The 19,734-nt window shown below is 36.1% G+C and overlaps 1 protein-coding gene across 1 annotated transcript; it reads right to left on the reverse strand.

Moving 5' to 3' along the window:
- Positions 1–15,893: 15,893 nt before the first annotated feature.
- LOC106100459 lies at positions 15,894–19,321 on the reverse strand. The gene is made up of 15 exons (XM_013279324.1): positions 19,316–19,321; positions 19,089–19,227; positions 18,851–19,014; positions 18,620–18,779; positions 18,426–18,521; positions 18,268–18,347; positions 18,073–18,200; positions 17,950–18,007; positions 17,760–17,875; positions 17,306–17,514; positions 16,839–17,023; positions 16,623–16,761; positions 16,319–16,481; positions 16,048–16,236; positions 15,894–15,981 (listed from the first exon to the last, which is right to left on the reverse strand). Exons 1-15 carry the CDS (start codon positions 19,319–19,321, stop codon positions 15,894–15,896), a joined length of 1,920 nt encoding a protein of 639 aa, XP_013134778.1.
- Between the last annotated feature and the right edge of the window lie 413 nt (positions 19,322–19,734).

The following is a 19,734-nucleotide window of genomic DNA, read 5'->3' on the forward strand; positions in this document are numbered from 1 at the left end:
TAATGAGTACTAAGGCTACCAATCACCATACAATTAATGGTTAAGGAAGCTTAATAGGGGCCACTTGTAGCGGTACGTGCAATTCGTCGCTCGGAGCGCTCCACTACGCCACGCCGCCTCAATGTGATAACAGCTACGAGACGCACAATAGCCTCCGCTTTGCTGCCTGAATGATAATGCACACCTTTACATAACTACTACATTGATCTCAGAATTACAATTAAACAGAGTAATATCTTTGTATCACTGTACACTTAACTACAATATAGTGAAGTTAAAGTTCTTTTAAAGGAGTACTACGGGCTATTAAGTTAATAAAAATATTATATTACAGTCGGGAATTGTATAAATTTGGAGATCGGTATTAAAAAGTGCATTCAATAAACTAATAGAAACTATAACTTTCGTGGTATACACTGTTAAGGACAAAATTAGTACCGTGCTGTAGAATTGGCGCAACTCTAGATTATCGGCATAAGTCACGTCCCTAGCTCTCAGGTGTCAATGTCACAAGAAGGATGGATAGATTGGCGCGCAACCTGAGTCCTGACGAGAAGTGTTGCTGTGAGTTTGTAGGGACAGTATTATTTAAATAAGTTGTCTTAAAATACTAAGTTGAATATATTCAGATACAATGTAAATGTTTAATTATAATTTAACAACGGCGTTGGAAGCGCGTCGCAGATTTCCCACCAGACCTATAAGTTACATCGCCGCGAGTCGCCGCGCCCCCTGGCGGCGGCGTACGACAAATATTATCAAATTACCTTTATTTATTGCCACTAAAACGTTAAGTTAATATTAATTAATTTTTATAAGCCTTTTTTTAAGACTGATGAAATTATTAATGTTCAAATAGTAATATTTTTTAAATAAAACTATTAATGATCAGGTGTGTTGTCAATGTATGAACATATTGCTAGCTAATATATGATATACGTGCAGCTAGGGAAATTAGAAGTGCATCTGCGTTGTGCGATAGAGTTATTGCCTGCCGCCCTGAGACCGCCAGCTTGAAATAGCGAATTACAAACTAACTGCCGGTATTAGAGCCGCTAATAGGTCACTTTTATTTTCCATACATAATCTAAACACAGTTTCAATATTTTTAATTTATACAGACTTCTTATAGAACTGTAAAATGAATTTCGCGAGACTATCCTTAAGTATGTGATAAATACGTGTCCTGAGTGTAAGTAGTTCCCAGTTAGTCCGTGGTACAGAGAGTGGCGCGGCGGACGCGTCTGTCACACTTAGCACGCCCCCCTCCGGCGCTTCCCCCCCCCCGGCCCAACACTAGCCAGACGCGGCGCTCTACTGTCCACAACATGCGACAAATAGCTGTAGACACTACGAGTGAAGTCTTCCTCTTAATCTATTTAAACTATTATAAAAATATTCTATAACATGGACGTCAACAGGGGGAGCAAGGGTCTGCTGTCATTATATAGAAAATATGCAATAAATGAATGAGTATATCAGAAGTACCTCGTAAAACAGTAAATCAATAGTAGCCCATTTTCGATGTGCGACGTTTATATTCTATGAGCTTAGATTACAAAAGAATTTGTAAAGATACGAACAGAACTTATAAAGTTACATAACTCATTTTATATTACATCAAATTTATATTTGTTAAAGTGTAGTTTGTTATGACGCGACACATCCGCGGCCCGCACGCCTCCAGCTTTTTATTCAATATCAAGTTTAGCATAAACTGTTTACGTGCTCGCTACGATACGCCTTTGCCTAGGCTTTCCTCTCGCCTAAAATACAAAATATTATATAAACATAATATTAGATTATAGAAGCTTGTGTACTCTTAACATATTTATATAATCTAGACAGCAAATAAAATGTAATTCTTGTCAAACAATTGTATTGAGTTTAAGATTTCGCAGTGGTAGAGCCTGCTTTAACATCTTCGCACGAATAGGTCGGCTCGCCCGGTGAAATACCACAACCAAACTGAAGACAGGCGTGAAGTGGGAGCAATTCTGCGTTTCGTTTGATGAGTGTTGTGCCGAAGGCCCACCTTTAGTCCCTTTCCTTCCCACCCTTTCTCTTATAAGAAAAGGATGGGAAGGGAACGTGGATTTGACGGTGGAGGAAATACATAGGAAGGGGTCTCCTCCTTCGTCGATTAAGGGTAGGCAACGCATCCGCTATTGCGAATGTCTATGGGCAGAGGTCACTTTGCCATTTCGGCGGATTTATGTGGCCGCTTGCTCGTTTGCTACTTCATGATAAAAAAAGCCAAAACGATTAGTCAAAACAACATTAAAGTTGACTTGTAACCTATTAGAACTAACAGTGTTAAATGTGTAATCCTCGATATGTTATCACTTATATGATAGAAAGGTTCGTAGCGAGCGCGGCGCGGCGCGGCGTGTGTTGGCGATTGATTGCACCGCATTGTGCGAGTGGGCAGCGCTCGTAGTGCTCGTAACGCTCGCAATAAGCGACACGATGTAACGATCATTGCTCTGTGCTCACTGCGCCGGACCTGTGTACTGCAACACATAATACTCGGTGGAAAGAACATCGATTTGCACAATATAGCGTTATCAATGTAGAAAGACTGTACCTCGGCAATATATATTATGAAATCTTTTAAGATGTCTTAGGTTACCTAGTATTTAATCTAAAATATAAAGTCTTACTTAATAGGCTGGTATTTAAATAAATCAAGGAAAGTACCACCGCAAATTAATAGCAGCAAGGTGCACACATGTTTTACTTGACATTAACGAATGCCTTGCAGAAAGCTATCGTCCAGATTTAATGCAATATGTAAATTGTGTTTTTAACATTGATATAAAAGTTATTTAGTATATAAAGTTTACGTTGCCATACTAGTTATTTTCCTAGCTTATAATTCGCAGATGTTAGCGGTATTAGATGTGCAGCAGCCGCTCCGGCAGCAGTCCACGAGTGCCTCTTCAGGTCCAACTCTTCAAGCGATTTACGTCTGGAAAGCTTTAATGAAATAATTAAACTAGGTCTTGCAACAAATGTTACGTACATTTGGATATGTAGGTTGTCTCATGTAAAACGTTCTAATTTTCTTTCGAACAGACGTTTCATGTTAAGTTAAATTTAATATATCTAATGCATTTATTACGATAAAAAGAAAAGTTCTTTAGTTAGGAATAGTTTATTTTATTACTAGGTCAATAAATAGTTCTTGTTTAAAAATTACGATTTCGATTTAGTTAATGTTTGTTGTTAAATTTGTAATGCGCCGCACAGTTGAGAGAAATTGTAAAATATAGGAGGTTATAGGTTAAGGTGAATTTATCAAGGTTCGGCGCGGGTTTATGTGGCGGCGCCGGAGGTGAAGCGAGCCGTGCCAGTACAAGCCATGCAACTTTAAAACATCCGGCGGACGGGCAACTTATTGCATGCGCAATGTGCTGCCCGCCTCACTGCCCGCCTCAGTGTCCGCCCGCTCGATCGCCGGCGTCGCGCTAAACGACACAGCAGAACATCAATGCTTTCATCCTTTAAGTTTTAGAATTACAGAAAAGGATACTAAAAACTTAAATACATTTTCTCACATCATTAATTAGTGTTTCAGTCAAAAGTTTTATTATCAAGTTATTCCACTTTAATAGATAAATATTGACATATTCGAGAAAAAAATAAATGAAAAAAAACTTAAATGGCATAGCATATCAGAGTTCACTAGCTGTATAGTGAGTAATAAATAGAAATGTGTTCATCTCGAGATAAGATTGTACAAATAGTACTACTGTACAATAGTACTGTTTTGAAATCCTTGCATAATTAATTAACCTGCATTCATTTCATAACTTAACTCACATCTGCGAGAGTTGCGGCGAAACTCTTTGCTGCAAAATTACCTAAAAATTTGTAAAAACTTAACAAATTCTATTTGTATAGTTATTTAAACGTTATGAATTGTAAACATTCCGTGAATATAACGTACTTTGTAATACAAATGTATTTGATTCATCTAAACGTCGAGAAAATGAATATTAAAAGTAAGTAAGTGTTATAAAATTAGTTTTCTTTTCAATCTCGATTTATGTAAATGCGTTTGCGTTGATATTGCATACTGAACATTAAACGTTATTATAGATTAAAAGCGAACATGATTCCATTGTTAAATTGACTATGGTTTAGTTTTTATTTAAATATCATTATATCCTGAATAGTAATCACTTTAGTTTGTGTACATGCGCTTGATGCTTTAAGTTAAAGCGATTAAAACTTAGCAAGTCGTGTCGGAGCGCACATACACTTTGTCAGCGGTTTAACAACAATTACAGCGTAAATAGACCCATGGGACTTCCAACAGGGATGTTACGTCCAGTAATGAAATAAATGTTTAGCGCAGAATCAAGTACAGAATAATGTATGTAAATAAGCTTAATAATGGTAAATTTTAAAATGACATAAAATGTAAACACGTCATTAGAAGGCTGGTAGCGGCCGCGCGAACACAAAGTGGAAATATTAATACCGTGATGAATAACGCAATGAATTTTAAACGGTTTAATTAAACATCCAATCATGAAAATGTGTCGCAGCCTCCCCCCACACCCGCACCCCCTACCTGCACTGTGACAATACTCTGTGAACGACTGCTTCGGTATATGCAGTTATTGTACAAATATAATAATGAGGATTATGTGGCAGTAAAGTATAGAAAACATACAAATAACATTTTTACAATAGACATCTGATAGTGAGTAGCAATGTGGACTTTTCGTTTTTATTCAAAGTTGTCCAAGGCTTGAAATCCAATATAGTACTGCACAATTCCACATTCACTAGATTTACGTGTCAAGCTGGACTTTTTGTATCACAGATAGTCGGTAAACTTGTTCTTCTATTTAATGGTAACAGATACTCGTTTATTTCATTGTCTGTATAAAAACTAAGGCTCCGCTAAGCCGAGGTTGCAGACAATAAAGCTGCCGCGGAGAGTCGCGCCCGGGGGAGCGCCGCGCCGCGCTTGCTAAATGATAGCGCTTGGCTATGCTAATTAATTGATGCCTCGTTAAACCTGAACGACAATTCATTTAGTTAAATTCTAGAAAATCCCTAAAAACATAGGAGCTGCTAAATTTACACTTTTGTAGAACCTCATTATGTAGAACGTTCTTTGGAAGCGAAATCAGTCATGTTGTGATGTTGATAATTATGCTAATAAATGAAGCGAGGTGTGAGATGCGAATTGGTACAGTGCAGTGGCGTTGGGCCGGGCTGTGGTGGATGCTAAATTGGAACGATGCGATAATCTCTCATTAAGCAAATTATGATAGCGCTAACCCGCTCCAGGCTTAGATTTAATTGATCGAATTTTTGTTCAACTGATACGAGGTTAATTCTTTATGTTTGACCTAAAATATATAACTATGTGATAAATGAGGTGCTATTTTATTCGGAATCTACAAGTGAATAAGTACATTTGTCTATCGTATTGAATTCGTTATAATTAACACGAGTTTAAAACAAATGACATAATTTTTCCTACAGTTGGAAATAAAGTTGTGTTACAAGTTATTCATGGATAAGGTAAAGGCATGTAGGAGTACATTTAGCTAGTAGTGCCTAGTATTTGAGTCACGTGCGCGACGCAGGCGGGCTGGCACGCGGGCTGCGTGCCCGTCGCCGTCGCCCGTGTGCAGCGACTGTCTTATGTCTTCGCAAACTACAAACTAACTGCATACATACTCGTACATACATACTGAATATTTCGGCTTAAAAATGTAGTTCTAAAAGATATGGTTGTATTTTAAGTTTACTGTGGGATATTTTTATTACACAAAGACAGAATATGTTGAAAAAACTAAGTTTACATGTAAAACACAGTACTTGGTTTAGTAGTTTTTCAAATATATTAATATTTGTACTCCGCCAGATACGTAACTTTATAAACTACCAGTGAATTATGTGGATGTAGTAACGATATACATGTAATATCATATGTAGGTAGATCAAAGAGGTATGTAGTTCAGTATATGTTTTGCCCCCGTGTGAAAATAGCTTTAGCGGAGGCAAGTGACGTTCGAAGTAGCAGACAGTAAACACGACAAGATCGAAGCAGCGCCGGCTACCGGCAGCCGCCGCATCACGACGTGACGGAATGAGGGAGTGACGGAGTGGTGCCAAGTGAGGCGGACACGCTTTGATAATACCGCATTCAATGCACGTCACATTGCATTAATTTACGTCATTGCACATTGTAATTATCTTGTCTAACAATGATGTATGTTGGCCTAAATTTTCAGAGCAAATAAGTATTTTTAAAGTTACTTCGTACAACCTTTGTAGCATTTCGTAGTCTTGAGCTACGTGATGTAGACGCGTAGAGCACGTAATGCTACGTGTAATGTAGCATTACTAGAATCCCAACTTGTATTCAGTGCTCTAGTTTTACTAGTTATATTGATTCAATCATAGCATTATGTAACAACGTATTTAGACATATTACGAGTATATGTAACTCTTATCACCAAATCTGTCTCTGGTGCACTGCATGCTTCGGTTGTTTCCTTCAGTTTGAGTAGTATCAGTGACGTCACATGAAAGCGTTTACTTAACTTGATTGCCTTCACGGCTTCAGTGCCTTTTAATCTAACTTGTACTCTGGCTGCTTCACAACATACATATGAATTAAATTTAATAGTTAAAATAATACCTTGTTATTTTACAACACTGGCAACATTTTGCGTTATTTCATGTATTTTCGTTGTTCGATTTCTACTTTATTCCTTTCCAGTTGTAAATTACCTTCTATATTTTAACAATACTCCTTTAAAAGTTTTGTAAAGAGATGAAATGAACAAAGTCCAGGAAATAGAAAAAGTTCGCTTGTTTCCTTCGGCAATGAAAAGTTATTTTCTCCAAACTTTACTCAAAGGAACGTTTCTAACACGTTCTACTGCATAACTTTACTTCTAACGTTTATGTAAATCACTCTTTTGTATGTTTGTTCATATTAAACACTTCATTAAAGTGAACTTTATTGATTGAGACATTTAATTGTTCGAAAAAAGTATTGAGAAAGAACAGCATAGTCATGTTCTTTTTTTTAACTTACTCCGCTGTCAAAGGACTCAAAGTCTTGGCAACACAAGAGATTCCTAACGTCATTTGTTTTTAATTATCTTCTACTAGTGGATTGCTTAGTGGTGTACATCTAGTATCACTTACTACTTTGTTTACGCGATTCTAATCAATACGAGTACGTAATAAATAAATCGCCTCTTGATGTCTGCAGATTATTTACTTTTTAATAAAACACCAGCTGGCCACTAACATCTAATTGAACGTTGATTTATTACAAGGTATATAAACCAATTTGAATTAAATACAAAGTTAAATACATCTATTTGTTTTGAGGAGTTGTAAATCTCATTCTTTAGCCGGGTCAGACGTAAGGCGATTGTTTAAAAAGCGTCTTTGATGTTCAGCTTTTAAGGGATAATATCATATTCTGGATAATACACTTGATCTCGAAGATAAATCCGATCTAAAGGTTTACGACCTTATTATTAAATTTTACAGCAAAAAGAAAGCTCGGATTGTTTGAAAAAGATCATGAAATTCAAACAAAACTGGTTACCGCCGGTAAAGATATTAATTTTATCGGTTTTCTTTTGAATAAAAATAGAATCGAGTTAAGCAAAATGAAACTAAAATATTCCTGTTAACAAATTATATTGTAGCAAGAATTAACTACAATTTAGTCTAAGTTGAATTAAAAAATTTAAGAAATGTATTTTTCTTTGAGTATTTATCTTTTTCTCTCCTCAACTCCAAGGCTTTCCAAATATCGATTACTTTGAAAACGGAATAATATATGCAAATACAATAATTAATGTAGGAGTTAACGCGGCTACTCGTAACATTAACAAATATCTGGCATACTCTGAAATGTAATTAGTGCAAAGGGAACATTGCGGAACGTCTCCAGCGGTCAGCGGCCAATATGTTTCAGCCGTTATTTAGTTAAATTGAAGCTTACACCTTAATTAACAACGTATATTGGAGATAGTTTAAATTAATCGCTCACCGGAGAGCTCGCGATTGGTTAACCTCGACGTGTAAACGTATTGATATAATATCATTGTCCTTAACACAAGTAACCAAACGTTATTAATGGAATCGTAATTCGGTAATTCAAAGTTTCAGGCTGAATTAGTAATTAAGCTACAAAGCTTAACTATAACCAATTTACAATAAAAAGTTATCGTAATAATATCACTGTTCATTTCAAGTCAATTAATGTCATTTAACTTAAGCTTTTCCCTGCACTTATGTTAATGTCTATCAAAATGTTATACGTCAGCTGACGGTGAATGTAGTCTGGCTTATTTCTTATTCATACCGCTACATCTGCTTCAGATAGTTTCATTCCCTCAGCAGTAGATCGTTTAATTCTCTTGATAAAACTGTTCATTCATTAAAAGGAAACGTTTGGCTTTACAAACAATCATTACCGTTTTTTATCTTGTATGCATCTCACACACATATTTTACACGTCGAAAAATAACCAATTATTATAATATGCGTCGCAGTCCATCAAGATTTGTGTGTCGTGAATTAATTGGCGCATCTGCGAGATAAATGCACAACGCGAAACAAATAGAGCTGCCAAATGGGAAATTTGTAAGCTATAATCGGCTCTTACTAGGTGCATTTAAAGCCCAAAATTGCGCGACTTAACAAATCACTTGGCACAGCCGCGGTGTGACTAAGAGTATACGCTAAAGTGAGGTGCGCTAATTCCCTTCATTAATCATTTCGCAGAGGCATGATGCAGCTCGTCGTTTAATGTACGTACGTCACAACAACTACCTACAAAATGTTACAGTACTTGCATTTATTTTACTTATACTGCTATTTTCATAAAGGGTATAGTGCGATACATTTAGTGCATGTGTAGATATCATTGTTGACGACTGTACACGCGGCAGTGGCGAGGCTTACAGCATAAAATGTAGGCAGCTTTAAACCCCAACGTGTGCTATTTTATACCGCGTTATACCTTCACTAAATCGGATTAGACGCGATCCCGCACAACAATTTGCGTTGCTGGAATAATTTCAAATCAACAGTACGACGTGTTTGTTCGGACCGAATTTGGATATTTTATAAGGAGAGAAGCATTCGACAGAGGTTGCGATATTCAAAGCTCGTGCAAGTCCTTTAATTTTGACAATAGTGTACAAAATGCGCAATATTAGTGAGCAGAGGTCCGTGCAGCTGCAGTCCGCTAAGCGTGTATAAATTACCACCCAACGGCGGAGCTTAATCTGTTATTACAACGACTTTGTCGCGTCTCACGAATGGCTTTTGTCTCTTAAACTGCGAGCTTTTAACTTTTAAATTCTTTTCATAGTTATCTCAAAGCTTATTGCCTTTACATTTATTAGTTCTTGTTTTCTTTATAGAATTTTTAATTTGTCATTTGAGATACGGCGCTTTGTGTTAAAGGGAAAGAAAACTAATTTTGGTCTTATTTATTTCTGAGGACGAAGCTTTCTGAGAAAACATTTTTCTGTTTTATTATAAATACATTAAAATGCAATGTTATTTTAATAGCGGTCGATAATGACAGTTAATATAGTCTTTGTTAGTAGTGTGTTTTGATATTAACAGATGGCGCTAGAGGTCTAGTGTGCCTAAAGTTATTTAAATTCTATTTCTTTGGTGAAAACAAAGTATAAAGTAAATGTTTAATCTGTACTTGTATGAGTATTATAAGTTAAATAAAATTATACAGTTTAAATTATTCGGGAAATTATGCAACAATATGTTAAGCTGCAATTAATTTAAACGCCGCGGAATTAAGGCCGCCTTTGCTCGGCGAATTACACAATTTGAGAGATTTGTGCGTAAACACAAATAGTAGTAAGCGCATTAGAGGTGCGCTTAGCGTTTTAGCCGCGCACCGCTCGCCTGCAGCCAGCACGAAGCACATAGCCAACCTCATTGCTACTTGTACAGGTTCAATTTCTTGTGACATTTGTTTTTACTAATAAATAAATCTTCATTCTTCAATTTTTTGATAGATCAAAAACGCTCCCAGTAAACATTGTTGCTTTAAATATAAAATAGATAGCGTTGTATTGATTAATTTTCTGATAGTCTTTTCGAGTTTAAACAAAAGTTTCTACAAACTAAAATTTCGGTATTGAGCTTCCTTTGATTCTTGATACGTACGAAACGTAATTGAAATACAGAAGTACATATGTAAGTGTAATAAGAACTTCTGTCTTGTAGATAAATAAAGACATACAAAGTCAATAAGAATCAAAATCAAAAACGTCCCATTACATTTAGCTGTACGCATTATTAGGCAGTTATTGTGCTATAACAAAAGTCTTTATTCCTTATTGTCGGTGTATATTTAAATCGTTGTACCAAACAATTTATGCAGGTGTTCAGGCGCTAGGTGGCGCTGCCACAAAGAGGTCACGACGCCGAGAGCTGCAGATGCGCATTTTACGACACGAGCCACTTGCATATGACAATTTGAGCCAACTCACATTAATGTATCTTTTTAAAATGAACTGACGTATTTGTTTTACCGCATGAAATATATTATGTTGCTTTTAGAATGTAATAATGTATTTACAACTTTCATGTAAAGGCTGTAAATTTAAGTTGTAAGAGTGAAATACGCGAGTGTCAAAGCTAATAGCAGTTAACGTAACGTTATTTTTATCGCAAATACATTTTATAGCCGAAGGCAGTCCCGCGTAGCCAGCGTAGCTCGCGTAGCCAGCGTAGCTCGCGTAGCGCGCTGCTACGAACATCGCTCACAAGTCGCGTTATTTATTTCACGCAAGCAAATAATTGACATCATATAAAAATATTTGGAAAAATAAACAGGGAAATTATTATTTTGTGACTGCAGCCAATTTCGTTTATTTCTTGGGTCGTTATCACAATATTATTGAACTATCAATAATAATGTTTAACAACAAAAATAAATAATAATTTACCACGATATATACATTTTCCATCTAAGTAATTTCTCAATGTAATCGAGTATCACATGTGAAAATAATGTCGCATATCCAATACTTCTAATTTCTGTCTATGATCTATATAATGTCAGTGATAAACAGTACAATAGACTAATTTATTTTGTTAAAGATATCATCTGAGTTGTGGTTATTTCGTTTATCAAAGAGTTAAAATTATACTATTTTCAGTTGCGGAATATGTTCTACTGCACTTTGGCAACAGGACGTGTGATGCGGGGTGGGGGGTGCGGTGTGCGGTGTACGGGCCGAGGGTTGCAGGGTGTGGGGTGAGCAGACGGCACTTTCAGGAACAAAACGCTCGGTTAGTCTGCGGCAAAGAGAATTCGTCGCGGGTAACGGCCACTTAACTTTTTACTTTGAACATACAAGTTAGGCACTTCAGGGAATCTGCTTTATTTTAAAGATACAAATATTTACTATACGTTTTTTACTTCTTTCAAGGCTTTGTTTGTGTGAATAGTTTCTTTTTAATAAATCATTTAGAGCGAAATAGAGCCATATGTCTTTGCATAGGTTATCCCATATCGCACATTTTAAAAATCCTATTTTTTTTTGCTTCCGTTGAGATTTTGTTGGAGGCATTCACATAATTTGTTTTATACCTTTCGAAACTTAAGGAAACCAGTTGTTGCAAATTCATCAAAGTTTTTAATTAGGGTCACAGCAAACTACTTTAGCCGCAGCAGAAAACTTCTGCGGCATAATAAATAACAGTCAACTGAACTCGTGCTTACTAACTTATAAAATTCATTTTATGACTATCTGCGAAATTTATTGGTGAACTTTATCAAACAAATTTTGAATACATAATATCGTTTTTACTCTTATTCCATGCCAACTAAAATTTATCGAACAACTCCTGTGACCTTTATTCTGTAGAAGTTCAATAAAATAATAATAATATTGATTGATTTTTAGGTTTACAAAATTCAACTACTTGTACACGCCAGATTTAAATTTTTTGTTATGAAGAGTCTACTTCTACGTAAGTTGCTTTTTATTTATTTTCCTACTTTTGTTTTCTACTTTAAGTACCGTTCGTCGGATACGGATTCTCAAGATTAAAATAAATATTAAAAGTACGACACTTTTATTTATTACCAAGAATTAATATCAAAGTATTTGCTGGAAGTTGTAATAAATGTGAATTTTTCTTTGCTGTCGATGTTTTATTGAATGCCGCGTGTCCGGCGCCCCCGCGCCCCCTCGCCCCACAAAGGCGGCTGCTCGATTGTTATTTATGCGATGCCATTGATATTAATAGTCACCGTGCTGCTGCGCCTCGACAGCCGCATCTAAATAAAACTACAAGAATTTTACTTACATTATGAATGTGCTATTTTATATCTGAATTCTTTGTTCAATTGAAGTATGATCATAATTGGCTATCTTCCTGCCCTTTGTTCTTGCAATGTGTAAAATATTTTTAATAAGAATATATCAATATTTGAAATGTCAATTGTAAAATCGACATAACTGCGTAGCGCAGTTGGAGTACATTATAATGCGTGTGTAAACGAGCCGCCGGAGCCGTAGAGCACACACAAGCTAAGTTGCACGTAAGAGGGCGCTGGAGAGCTGTTGCTGGAATTCAATTATCTTCTCGTCTCGCCTCACAACTATCCACTTAATTAAACCACTCGAAGAAGCCTTATTTAATACAAATGTTAGCTTTACTCGAACATTGTGCGTTCACTATTTTAATTCAACCTGGTTTTGAATTTTATTAGAATAATTAAATCTTAATAAACTTAATAAGAAAAGTATTTCCAATAGTTGGAATGTTAAATCTATATCCTCATAAATATGTTATTTTAAATGTACAAGTTACAAGTGTGAATTTACTTGAAAGTGAGACATGCCGCATACGTGGTGTCTGTGTTAAAATATTTCAATGTAAAAGACACCAACAAATACAATTCTTTTATATGAACAAAGTGTAGTGTGTCAGAGTCGCTCTTTAAGCAATACGTACGTTTTTGCAGTCGGACCACGTCACGAATTTCCCACGCGACCAATAAATCTAAAGGCTCGGTTAGTACACACCGAATTCTATAGGACGGTTTTTAAAAAATATATTTGCTTATAGCAAATAAAATATACATTTAAATAATTATTATCGTTTCTATTTTATTATTCTCTGTAGTATCGATGGGAATATATCTTTTTAAACTAGTATGGATTTTTAAACACTATCTCAAGAACGGAGTGTTTCTGGTTACTCAGTTTAAATTATGAAACTATAATTTTTTAAAGTGAATAAAGGTTATTAAACTTTCTTTTCTGTACAACAGATAAATTCAAAAGATTGAACAAAGAAAATTGTAAAGCTTTGCTTCAATATAAATTGGAAATAGGAGAAAGAAGTCGCAATTAAATCTCTTACGCCTCAGCAATTAACATAATTCACTGCAGAGAGGAACAAAGTGCGACCTAATTTATTAAAAGATTTTATCCCCTTATGGACTTCATTTCTATTTATTATAAGTGCAAGTCCATTAATACTTAATAACGAGATATCTCGATAGAAAGACAGAAACCAGCAATGTCTTTATAGTTGAAAACTACGACAGATTGCCGGCAGTAGCGAGGAGCATACGCAAAAGATTATCCAAATACGTACACAACATGCACTGTTATAAATAAAAACAAAAGACGACCGTGTCACTATAGTACGAAATTCATTACAAATTGTTCATTAACCTTAATAATGATTGTTACAGATTGTATTTTAATTTATTGTCTAAATGAAACATGTTTATCAAGTTGATGACAACCGTGTATCAGTAGGTCAGAGATATCGAAGGTAATCGGCGGATATCAGGAGATATCGTATCATATCACCCTGCAAATGGAATTGCCTCGTATTTGCAGGCAATAGAAATTATATTGATATAATTTAAATTACTTAGGGTGGGTTGCACCATATCGCCGGTTACCGTTAAAGTTAAAATTATTTGTAATGGTAATATTTGGAATAACCTTAAAATTTGCTAAGGATGAGTTACATTAACTAACTATAAACCTTAACCAGCACATTCCCGATGGTTACGTCTACGGATGTTCATGATATTCGCTACACCAATTTTGCGCTGGTCAAAATGACGTCATATTTGACACTAATCATAACCGCCCGATTTTGGGCGGTTATAGTTAGCGTTACGGTTAGTGTCAGTTCGGTAGTGTCAACTGTCACAAGCTCTTATCTTCAAAAGTACAAATAATGGAAAAAGTAATGGAAAAAGAATATCTCTACTATTATCCTATACGTAATCCAGAAGAATAAAGTCTTACATGCTCGGAAATAATGGATTTCCAAGATGGAACTCGAAATTTGGCCAAACATTCAGTTTGTACAAATTTCGAGTGTCTAAGGCCATAGCAACAGCGCTTGTCCCTTTTCTCTTATTTAAAAAAATGTCCTCCATAAAAGGACAATTTATAATATGCATTGAGAGGACAATTTATAATATGGAAAATAAATAAGATGCATTTATATTTGTATAATTTTATTGCTTCATTTTTGCTACATATTTGAGTAGTAAAGTAAAAACAGTTTCAATAATGGCCCAAACTAGTTTATTTTCACAAGAGTTTGCCATTTTCTCCATCTCCGTGGGCAAAGAGTTTATGTCACTATAAAATACCATGCGTATAATACATAAACATAATCGGCGAAACATGAATTTCCAAACATTATAATTTACGTAAATGTCATTCTTGACACCAACTTGACACTTTAGTGACATTCAGGTTTAAATGTTTCCATTGTAAAAACGAAAAACACATAAAACCTCTGTGAGAATATGTTTTTGCACTTGTAACCCTATTAACTATAACTATAACTTTTACGATAACCGGCGATTTGATGCAACTCACCCTTAGTTATTCGTTTTGTTATTGTCAATTCGTAATTTGTCGCATTAATTTTAAATCGATGTTAAATATTTAAATTAGATAAAGAAAGCAAACGGTTAACAGGAAAAATCAGTAAAGACATTGAATTGTTTCGTTCCAAGGTGTAGGACTAGAGGGCCGCTTAATTTGGTGGAACAGCGTAATCGAGCGCAAAGTGTTCAATTAACTCGATTACTCCACTGCTCTTGTTCACGATCTGGGGATCTGTCGAGTGTATTGTTTCATTGCGACGCCTTTTTAATTTGTATTATTCGTATTTAAATATATTAACATAGGTTGATTGTTTAATTAGAACTTTGTAAAGTGTAGAATAAAACTTGTAAGTACAATTTAATTTAGTATACTTTGAAATACAGCATTTATTTAGACAAAACATGCAAGTTACCATTAAAACTTTAGTCACACGTCAAGGGCGATAAAGGTGAGGTGAGGTGAGGTGAGGTGAGGCGGTGTGAGGTGTGGCGCCACCTCGCGGATGATGTTCATTTCAAACCGCACAGGAGAGGACCTCATTAGTATCTACAATAAGGTCCATGAGGGCGCACTCAGCCACGAGCAATGCGCTTTTCATGTTGTCGTTTTTTACTTGCATTCAAACAATAATTTTGTGTCAGACACTTTCAGTGTCGGGGTGAATGTTCAATGCGCTCTCCGGCTCTTGGACAGAGTTACTTTTTTAAATTTCACCGTATAAGTGTACATAAATAAACCAAAAAAACTACATCCACCATCTGAATTGACACAATAAAATGTTGAAGAAGCTATCCAGACTATGTGAAGTGTTTGTGACTGTGAGTAATATATTAGGCGGCAGGAAAAAGACAAAAGAAATTGATATTAAATTTATTGTAATTAAATTAAAAGCAACAACTTAATACACTTTCTACATTTTAAAAGCATTGCTTTAAAAAGATACGTAGATAAGTAAACCTAAAATGATGATTACATTTGGATCCTAATTGATTTGACCTTGAAGGTAGTTTTTTGCATTCCTAGCTTCCGTTTCTTCTTTGATTTTTCTGTTGTGAATCTATAAAAATGCCATTTATAGTTAACAGTATAGCGAGCAAGTTTCGTCCATGTCAAGTTAACTAACCTGTACCACAATATTTCAATAAATAAGATGAGCATGCTGAGCAGTGCGGCCTCTGCGAGCAGGGCGAAAGCGGGCGCGGCCTGACCCAGTGCGAGGGCGCGCGGCGTTCGCCCCGAGCAAGCCGGCTCGGCCCCCCCCACACGGCCCTGCGCCGCGCGAACGTGTCCCCGCTCTTGTAGACGCATTAAACTACAAAAAAAACAGTTTTCAATTTCAAATATTATTCTTAAAGTGTAGCTGATCGTTGCTTCTTGTAATTAAAATTGTCAACCTCCAAACAAAAAACTCCTTATAGGGACTTCGTTTCTGCGCCATGATGTAGACCTGCGCGGGCTGCATCATCTGCAGTGATCCCAGCTTGCACAGCTCTGTGTCGTCGAACGTTTTGGATATTGCCTGGTAAGCCGTGTACGGCTCCGTGTGGTACGCATACCCTGTTCATAGCAAATTTATCAGATCAAACATTTCTTGTTTTAAGTCAATTAAAAACATGCGTAACGTCAACCAGAAATTGTATGAAAATTATAGCGACTTTTTGTGAATCACTAACAATACAAATCAATGCAAATTCTCACCCCCGGTGCGCACTAGTTCTATTCCAGCGGTCACTGGCTGCAGCAGTGGTACAGTTCGTTTGGCATTTATTACTTTTCTATTTCTTAATTCATCTTCTTTTGGGTTTTTATGACCGCTGTAGTAAAAGAAACCAGGATTCTGTTTAACATAGAATTAAGTGATTATTTTAGACAACATAGTTTTACATTTCATTTCGTCCCTTCTTTCATACATACATCGAGCCATCCTCGAGTATATCCGATGTCTTCAAATATAAGTTCTAAATCACTATTCATCAATGTATCCAGGTCGTTCAGAGTGGGCGCGGCGGCGTTCAGCAGCCACGAGACCACGCTGCTGGTGTAGTAGTTGTACAGCAACATGCTTGTAAGACCTACTACGAGGAGTATAAGACGTCGCCCTAGGCAGGTCGAAAGGATATCTTTTACAATTAAATAATCTAGACGTGAATACTAACAAGAATGTTGACAATAAATATTATATGCAATCGGACCTTGACTAGAGAAATTTGCTTGTGATGCTTGAACTCCGTCTTCATACTCTGTAAAGAAATCAATATTTGTAAAAGGTATAATGGAATACAAATGCTACGTGGTAATGGTAGTACGTCACTTTTCAGTAAGTAAAGTTACATTGAATTAATCTTAGATCAAGAGAAATGTTACTTCTTGTGATCACTAACCTTGCTGGCAAGTAGTCGCGAAGACACTAAAAAAGGCGTACACATGTGGCTCTGGCCTGGCCTCTAGGCGCGCGCCGGCTGCCAGCACAGCCACGCACAGCGCGCCCGCCGCGCACGCACACCACCACACGCCCACGGACATCGGAGTCAAGAAACGGTTCTCGTAGTCCCCTACACCCTTGTCCGGTATCAGGTAGTAGAACTTCGTCCTAATAGTTGTACAAATGAGCATAAATTTGATTCCTAGTAAATTCCCGACTTGACCAACTGCATAATTAACTCGTAAAGATTGGTTTAGTCGTTTATATAATAACTTACAATTAAATGAAATAATAATAATTTACATTAATACCTAAGATCGTCAGGTATAAAATATTATTTTATTTCGCAATGTAGGAGTTTAACTAATGAAATAACATATTTTCGTAACTAAAGTAAAATACTTTACACTTACTCAAGGGTAGTTGTAGCGGGGAAGAATACATCGACCCAATTAAGCCACTCGGGAAATATCCTCGCACAAGTACACGATATGTCTTGTTCGCCCCAGAACAAGGAATTAGTGACGGCCTGAACATACATGTTTAAGATCAAGTTTTAATAGAATTTTGCAAAACGAAAATAAAGCTCTTAAACATTTTTACCAAAGTGGAGTTCCTCTCGGGTGAGCCGATCCAGCGACCCACTATAGTGTAGTTGAATCTGTAATAAGAATAGTAAGGTCTTCCTTAGTGCCTATTTAACTCTGAGTGCGGTAGGAAACTAACCTGAAGTTATGTTGTTGTATAAGCACGTGCAGTAGCTGTGCGACCACCTTTGTCATGGCGGACACACCGGCCGTGTAGCCCGCCTCTGTCAGCATCGTCGCTTTGAACACCTCGGGGCGCTCCAATATCTACAACACAATACGCTTTAGGTAACTGTAATACAAGTAGTTACTATTGCATGAAAATAATGCTTACCACTGACACCGCCCTTAATGTTAAATTGTGAAAATTCCAACGATCTTTGTATTTGTAATTATTTGAAAATGTCAATATTCCTATAAGGAGATAACATAAATGACTTTTATTACTGTTGCTTTGTCCCACAAATTCAACAATAAAATGATCTAATATACCGTATTTTTCATTCCAACTTCCAATCTGCTTCCACTCTAAACCGTTGCCTTGAATTTTGCCGTAATTAAATATATCAATTAATTCATGGTAGTCTCCTGTAAGTTAGAATTTTTTTTTTCGGATTTTTAAATGTAGTATTTAAAAAAAATCATTATTGTAGATTAACTAAATAATAATAAAAACTCATACCAACCTCTATCGTTAGCAAGAACAATGTCAGTGTTAACGCTCAAATTAAGTCCGAAAAAGAAATGTTTAGCTTCCAAATCTATTTCACTACTCGTAGTTTTGTTTTCTGGATAGTTAATGAGAAACCAAATATGAAGGGCGTCGAATAAATTCCTTCTTGAAGCCTGTATTATGAGATTATAAGAATGCATAAACTTGAAGATTATAAATCATAAATAATATTTAATATTGGTACCTCCGTAAGTACTGATTGTGCGTGTGTACAAGATGCGTCCAGAAATACTCCAAGAGGAAAGTTTGAACCTAGTGCTGGCTCCAGATATTTAGTTTCGTCGTCAATCATTACTACTGATGTCCGTATTCCTTGGTCAATAAAATTGTTGGCTATACTTTTAGTTTCTGCAACATAATATGCACAGGATTATAGCACTGATAAACTTTGTTTATATACAATATAAAATACTTTAACCTACCAGCAAACGTCTTGCAAGATATATAACAAAGATGCCGCACGTCCCGATATTGGAAGTAAGCCAGCGATAGATCAGCAATCAGCGCCGGAGACGTCGCCATCACTTGCAGCCTCAGTAACAGATATAAGAGTAGCAGCATCTGAAACATAGACAGAAACTTTCGGAAATATTACCATTTATTAGTAATACAAAATGTAATATAAACGGGTAGTTTGTGCTGTGCTCACCTCCATTTTTGCATTTGGAGTGACAAATGTAAGACGATAAATTTAAAAGTCAATTCTCATTTTGCGCATGATTTTGACAGTGGTCGACTGCGACCAGTGATGGACAAATGGCGATTAAACGACGGCCTGCAATTACATCGTTATCCTGTCAATCACAGCGCCGCCGGGGCTTGGGCAGTTTTAAATATTGAATGTATAATGACATACAACTGGTCAGAATGGCAGCGGAGGACATTGCAAAATGTTCAGAGAAACACTTTTAATTTTTACTTCGGATTCATTATTTTATATTGTACTTTAGCTGGTTTAACATTTTGAACAATCATTGCATTGATTTTAATACTTTCTCATTTGTCAGCATTGCAATGTTCACATAGTAAAATATAATTTAAACTTCTGAACAATGCCGTTCTCAATGT

Source organism: Papilio polytes, unplaced genomic scaffold (genome assembly GCF_000836215.1).
Source record: "Papilio polytes unplaced genomic scaffold, Ppol_1.0 DF824303.1, whole genome shotgun sequence".
In the NCBI taxonomy this organism is placed as follows: domain Eukaryota; kingdom Metazoa; phylum Arthropoda; class Insecta; order Lepidoptera; family Papilionidae; genus Papilio; species Papilio polytes.

What these genes read in the sequence shown, in the direction of transcription:
- LOC106100459 (XM_013279324.1), bottom strand. An exon ending in ATCTTGCAAGACGTTTGCTG is followed by an intron (nt 19,015 to 19,088) that starts GTAGGTTAAAGT and finishes ATTATGTTGCAG; the next exon opens with AAACTAAAAGTATAGCCAAC. An exon ending in CCGAGAGGAACTCCACTTTG is followed by an intron (nt 17,876 to 17,949) that starts GTAAAAATGTTT and finishes ATGTATGTTCAG; the next exon opens with GCCGTCACTAATTCCTTGTT.